Source organism: Myotis davidii, unplaced genomic scaffold, assembly GCF_000327345.1.
Source record: "Myotis davidii unplaced genomic scaffold, ASM32734v1 scaffold327, whole genome shotgun sequence".
Lineage (NCBI taxonomy): Eukaryota > Metazoa > Chordata > Mammalia > Chiroptera > Vespertilionidae > Myotis > Myotis davidii.
Genome location: NW_006298628.1, coordinates 2,171,229 through 2,177,530, shown reverse-complemented (window position 1 = coordinate 2,177,530; position 6,302 = coordinate 2,171,229). Strand labels below are relative to the sequence as shown.

Genomic DNA, 6,302 nt, shown 5'->3' with positions numbered 1-6,302 from the left:
TGGAGGCACTTTGTCATTCAGACGTCTGTAACCGGAGCCGCCGGGCTGGCTAATGCGCCTAATAGGGATGCAGCGAGGGCAGCAAATAGGAGGACGCGAGCGGCCGGGCGGGGAGGAGAGAAGGGGTTCCCACCCGGCTGTACCATCCCGGTCCCACTCACGTGCATAGATTCTTCCCTGGGGGGCGGAGGGGGGTGGGCGCGGGAATAAAATCGGTTGAGTGCCTACTATGTGCCGCGCATTGCCTGGGTAATTTCTCTTGCATCATTGAACCCTCCTAAGGTGCCATCAACGTAAATCTAGTTATTCCCGTTTTAGAGTTGATGGAGCCGAACCTCCCAGACTTTCAGGCACGGAACCAGGCCCCGCAGTTAGGAAGCGGTGGAGGCTTTGGAACCGAGGAGGCGTGGCTTGGAGCTTACTCTGTCCTCCCTGCGCCAGCCCCGCCCCCTTCTCGATCACGGAGGGCGTGACCGGCCCTGGAGGTTGCATTGGTGTCCTATGCCCACACATTTGGAAATGAGTCCCCTGGCCCCACGCAGCACAGCCCTCTCAGAGTCCCCATGCAGCATCCTCCTCCGTCATGAGCCCTTGTCCCCTACCCAGACTCAACCCCTGTCTGAAGGGGTGGGGAGCATGTGCCAGCGCCCCCCCCCCCCCCCCCACCGCCCGTCGGGTTTGCAGCGACCTCAAAAGACCCTGCCCATATGTGAAAACTCTTCAGCCCCATGGCGTGGCTGATGGCTGCATTCACCTAAAGAACCCTTTGCTGAAGCTGTTGTGAACAGTTAGGATTCAACACACTGAAGCATTCATATTCAATTCTTTCAACTGTTTTTGGTGTGTTTTCTATTTTGTCTAATTGAAAAAGCATTTTTTAGATTGTTAAATCAGTTTATCTAAGAGTACTTCCACCTTAGTTTCTTGAAAGCCTTGAAATGGCAAAATAAATAAATAAAAAGATTGCATACATTTTCAAAAAATGGGATGAAATCATTCAAACGGGAAATGAATAAATGTAATCACATAAATCTCAGGCAATGCATCTATCATTTTGGTAAATTGGTCATTTTGGAACAATTAGCCTGGATCCTAGTCATCCCTCCCGGCTTCCCAGGATTGCCCTGGCGTGAACCAACAGAAGGTGTGGCCGGGGCCAAGCATCAGCCACACAGCAGAGGGACCTCTGTGGGCCTCAGTTTCCCCATCCGTCAGAGAAGGGATGAAGGCAATCCCTCAAGTCTTTCCCCCTCAGCATCTCGGCTTCTAGAATGGCTGTTTGGGTGACATTTCCTTTCCCCCATGGGACTGTGGCTTCCCACAGAAATCAGGGACCATGTCGCTTTGGAAGCTCTTATTCCAATGCTCCGTAAATAGTTGTTGAATTACTTAACTTCAAGGAGAGCAATTACCTATCCTGCTTTGGTCCCCATGCTGTCCTCAGACTTCCTGGGAGCAAAGACTGGCTTCATGTCTACCCTGTCCCTGACTCTTACATGGTTTCCTCTTTTAGGGGGTGGCTAACGCTCCCCTCCCACTACCTCCCGCCAGGCTTAGCAGCTTGCTCTCCCCAAGACAAGATGCTTCTTTGATACCTAACTTATTTAACTCCTACTATACACCACACAGATTTGCATAAATGATTTCATTTCATTTTCACAGCAACTCTGAGCAGCAGATACTAGCATCCAGTGTGATTGGGGGGGGGGGTGCGGGGAGAGAAGCACTGAGGCTCAGAGAGATTGAGAATTTATTCGAAATAACGTACTATGAAGAAGCAGATCTAGGGTGTTTTGAAATAGGGAACATAAAACAAGCACAGGAAATACATGGTCAGTAATTACATGGACTCGATTCCAAATGCAAGAGTTGGGAGAGGAGAAAGGACACCAGCTGCAGCAGGAAGAGCAGGCTTGGAAGAAGAGGGGAGGAAGAGGGGCTTATACAAGGCTGCCACCTCGACGACTATTATGCAATATACAGATTGCTTATCATAGAAATGTACACTTCAAACCTATATGATCTTACCCAGCCGGCATGGCTCAGTGGTTGAGTGTCGACCTATGAACCAAGAGATCACAGTTCCAATCCTGGTACTGGCTCGATCCCCAGTCAGGGGTGTGCAGGGGGCAGCCAATCAATGATTCTCTTTAATCATTGAGGTTTCTATCTCTCTCTCTCCTTTTCCCTTCCTCTCTGAAATCAATAAAAATTTTTTTTAAAGAAACCTATATGATCTTATTAACCAATGTTGCCCCAATAAATGTAATTAAAAAAAATAAAATCACTTGCCAATTAGGAAATAGAGAAAAGAAAGAAAGACCTCTGAAAAGAGAAAAGAGATTTCCCAAGCGTATGAACACCTTACTCCTTCATGTAATGCTTACAGCAACCCTATGAGGCAGGTCTGGTCTTAATGACCTAATGCAGAAGATACTGAGGCACAGAGAAATTCAAGACTGGCCCCAGATGGCCTAGTGCAAAGCGATGAGCCAGGATACGGAGCCACAGAGGCCGCTGAGGACGAGAGCAGTGTAGCTAGCTCACACTTTCTACTCCGAGAATTGCCCCTCCTGGTTCGAAGCCTCCTTGCACTCATTTCATACACCTTCCTACCGAGGCTAGTGCCATAGTTCCCAAAGATCCCCTGAGACCTAGGAGGTTAGAATGGTGCGGGAGGGGCCACACAGGTCACACTCTGGTAGCAGCAGGAGCTGCCCACTGATATCTCGGCAGGAAGGGAGGAGACAGAAAAAGTATTTTATTTTTTAAAATATATTTTATTGACTTTTTTACAGAGAGGAAGGGAGAGGGATAGAGAGTTAGAAACATCAATGAGAGAGAAACATCGATTAGCTGCCTCCTGCACACCCCCTCCTGGGGATGTGCCCGCAACCAGGGTATGTGCCCTTGACCGGAATGGAACCTGGGACCCTTCAGTCTGCAGGCCGATGCTCTATCCACTGAGCCAAACTGGTTAGAGCAGAAACAGCTGAAAGGAGAACTGAAAGAACAATCGTGTGGTAGTAATTTGGGATAAAGAACACAAGGGCTTCACTGCACAGCAGCCCGGAATGATCACTGGTGTGAATACTGAGTCCCTGAGTCACGGGGAAACCATGAAGCTATGTTCCAGTCGGGGAAGGTGCGGCCACTCTGGTGAGAATGGAAAACAGGAGGTGATTAGAGCAGCAGCGCCTTAGCTCTCGGGAAGCGCACCCATCCAGAAGTCATTCCGCCGAGTTCTAGTTAAGTGAGCTGCCTGTCTAGTGCCAGGTATCCTGTCAGGCTCTGGGACAACAGCCTGGCCCTCAGGGAGTTGACAGTCCAGTGGGGGGATCCTGTGAAGTGTCAGAGCAGACAAGAATAGGCCACAGGGAGAACGCGTAACCGGGCAGCCCGCCTGATCTGGGGTTGGTGGGGGAAGGGGGGAAGACATTGGCCCACTTCCTTGAGGAAGTGATACTTAAACGGAGCCCTAAAGGATGAAAAGAAATCCAAACAGACTCTTCTATAATCTCACGCGCCTCCTGGGGAAAGCCTGTATCTGGGACTCCGCCTACCCCCGAGACTTCTGGTCTGCAGATGTTCCCAGCACCATGCTCCTGCCACCTGGGAGGAGATGGTCGCAACACCGAGGTCCCCCCTCCTGTGCTGCCTGCACCCTCCCTGCTGGTCTCTTGAGGACCAAAGGCTGCCACATAGACCCATCCCATCTGTCCACCCCCCTGTCTCCACCTAACCCTGGTGAGATCTCAGGATATCTTAAAGGTCTGGAGGGAGGGGAGTGTTCTTGGCCAGTCAGCGAGGACGCGGAGGGATGTCCAAAAGGACCTTTAAGGCTCCCTCTGCTCCCACGACCTGAGAGCCCACACTTCCTGTCGATATCAAGTGGGAGCTGCGTGGTCTGGAGCCAGGGAAACGGGCTTGGGAGTTTTATTAGACATGAAGTATTTTTTTTTAAGGAGCAGAAATATAAAGCAAGCTGCCAGCAGCCCCTTCCTCTAGGGAATCTGGTGCTAAATTGTTCCATCCATGAGCAAAGATGCCTCGGCGGCAGGAATCTGACTCCCCTTTCCCCTCGTTCCAGAGCTGTTCCCGCTGGCTGCATGGGGGGCAGGGAGTGGGGAGGGCTGGTGACTGGAAATCAAACCCTCGTGGAGCTGGGCTGCGGGTGATGACAGCCGCCACTTTCTCATCATTGATAACAGGCGACCCTTTCTCACATCTTGGCGCCACACTCTTGCCGATTGGCTGGTCGTTGCTCTGGCCCAGAGCTGTAGCCATCTCTACCTCGCTGGAGAGATGCAGACAGAGAGGGAGAGCAGGGCAGGCCAGAGCTCCCAATGCAGAATCAGCATTTGAACCCCAGACGCCACCCCTCGGCCTTCTGCTCTTGGCTACAGTACCTCCTGCTGGATATATAATATGCGGAGTGGTTTTTGAATGGAGGACCTGGAGTAGGGAGGGTCCTGCTGGCCTTTGTTAGGAAAAGGCTCCCCTCCGGGCAGATGCAGCCCTGCAGGTGCACAGCTTAGGTGGTGGCATTTGGACTAAATTTCAGCTGCCAGTTGCCCCCTTGGCTGGAAGCCCCGTGCGAGCTGCAACCTGAAGGCCCTCCGCTGGGCCTCAAGCCTCTTCCCCATGTGGTGTGTCTCCTTGAGGTTCCAAGAGCTGCTGTGACCCCGAAATGAACTGTGCAGAGGGTCAGCCGGGGAGGCTCTGACCTCACACCCCCAGCAGCCTGCAGGGGTGCACTGCCCCCACTGCCTTCCTTCCGGCCAGCTTTGATGTGCCTAATACCTCCCCGGTGAGCTCATCCAGGCCCAGGTGGTTCCAATAGGAGGCTTTGGGGAGGGGTGTTTGATTCCTCGGAAGATACCCCCTCCCCTTTCTCCTACCCGTCTGACCTTCTGATCCCCCCCCCCCCACCCAGGTGTCCTTCGGAAGTGCCCAGGAGGCGTGCCTCACGGGCCTGTACACCCACAGCGGCGAGTGCTGCAAAGCCTGCTACCTAGGAGAGGGTGTGGCCCGGCCTTGTGGAGCCAACCAGACCGTGTGTGAGCCCTGCCTGGACAGTGAGTACAGGGTGGCAGGTGGGGGAGAGGGGAGAGGAATGGAAGGGAGGGGCCGGGGCTGGGGAAGAGAGGCCTTATAAGTCCTCTGCCTCCTGGCAGGGTCTCCTGCCCACAGCTGCATGGGCACCGGACATGGGTCTGATGCAGGATAGGAGGCAGAAAGGGGAAGCTGAGAATGGATGAGAGAGGTAGGCAGAGGAAGGAGGGGACCTGATGGGGGACCCCAAGGGGGAGCCCCTTCCCAGCCCCCAAGCAGAGAAGCCGGCTAGAAGAGTATGGCCAGGTGGGAGGAGTAGCTGACACTAAGACGAGCTAAAAATATCATCCGCACTGCAAAATCAATGGCTGCCACTTACCCTCGGTGTTTTGGGGGGGAGGGGAGGAGGATCAAATACTGGCTGCCCTGGAGACTGACCTTGGGGGATCCTGGGAGGGTGTGGCTACCCCTCCTCCCAGGCCAGCTGTTCTCCAGCTCTGACTAAGGAGAAGAGCTTTCCCCAGGCAGCAGGGGTGGGGGTGGAGCACTATAGGGATGGCCTTCTTGTGGGGAGAGGGGCACTGTGGCCATTCCTACCTGAGATTTCCTTGGGGAGGGGAGAGAATCCTGTCTTCCTACTGGGGGATGGAGGCCGCGGGGTGGTGCGTCTGGGGTCTGGAGTCTGTGTGCTGTGGAGTCAGGGGTCTCAGCTCTGCTGGCTGCCCCCAGCCTCAGTCGCTGTCTTTGGACTATGGGCTCAGTTGCTCTGTTGCTGGCCCTGCCCAGAAAGCTTTCCTCACTGTCAGATCAGATCTGCCTTCTCCCAGCCACTCACGGCCCATCCGAGGGCCTGTGGTAACCCTATCTAGCTATTCTATAATCAGGCTGGAACCAGGTACAGCCACTGGGGACTGAACCCACCTGCCAGCCTAGTCTTACCTCTGGATGCCTCCCCACCACCTCTACCAACACCTGCGTGCCCAGCCGGCCTGGCTCAGTGGGTGAGCGTAGATCTATGAACCAGAGGGTCACTGTTTGATTCCCGGACAGGGCACATGCCTGGGTTGTGGGCTCGATCCCCAGTGTGGGGCGTGCAGGAGGCAGCCAGTCAATGATTCTTATCATTGATGTTGCTATCTCTCCCTCTCCCTTCCTTTCTGAAATCAATAAGAATATATTTAAAAACAAAACAAGAAAACCCCTGCACACCTCTCCATCCTTCAGACAACCACAACTCTGGTGTTCCC

The 6,302-nt window shown here is 53.6% G+C and overlaps 1 protein-coding gene across 1 annotated transcript in view; it reads left to right on the top strand.

The window, feature by feature from the left end:
• The window catches only part of NGFR (nerve growth factor receptor), a 20,866-nt gene that overhangs the window by 4,521 nt on the left and 10,043 nt on the right, over positions 1–6,302 (top strand). Inside the window, exon 2 of the mRNA XM_015570778.1 lies at positions 4,937–5,078. Within this exon, the coding sequence (XP_015426264.1) occupies positions 4,937–5,078 (142 nt within the window). The remainder of the gene's footprint in view (positions 1–4,936; positions 5,079–6,302) is intronic.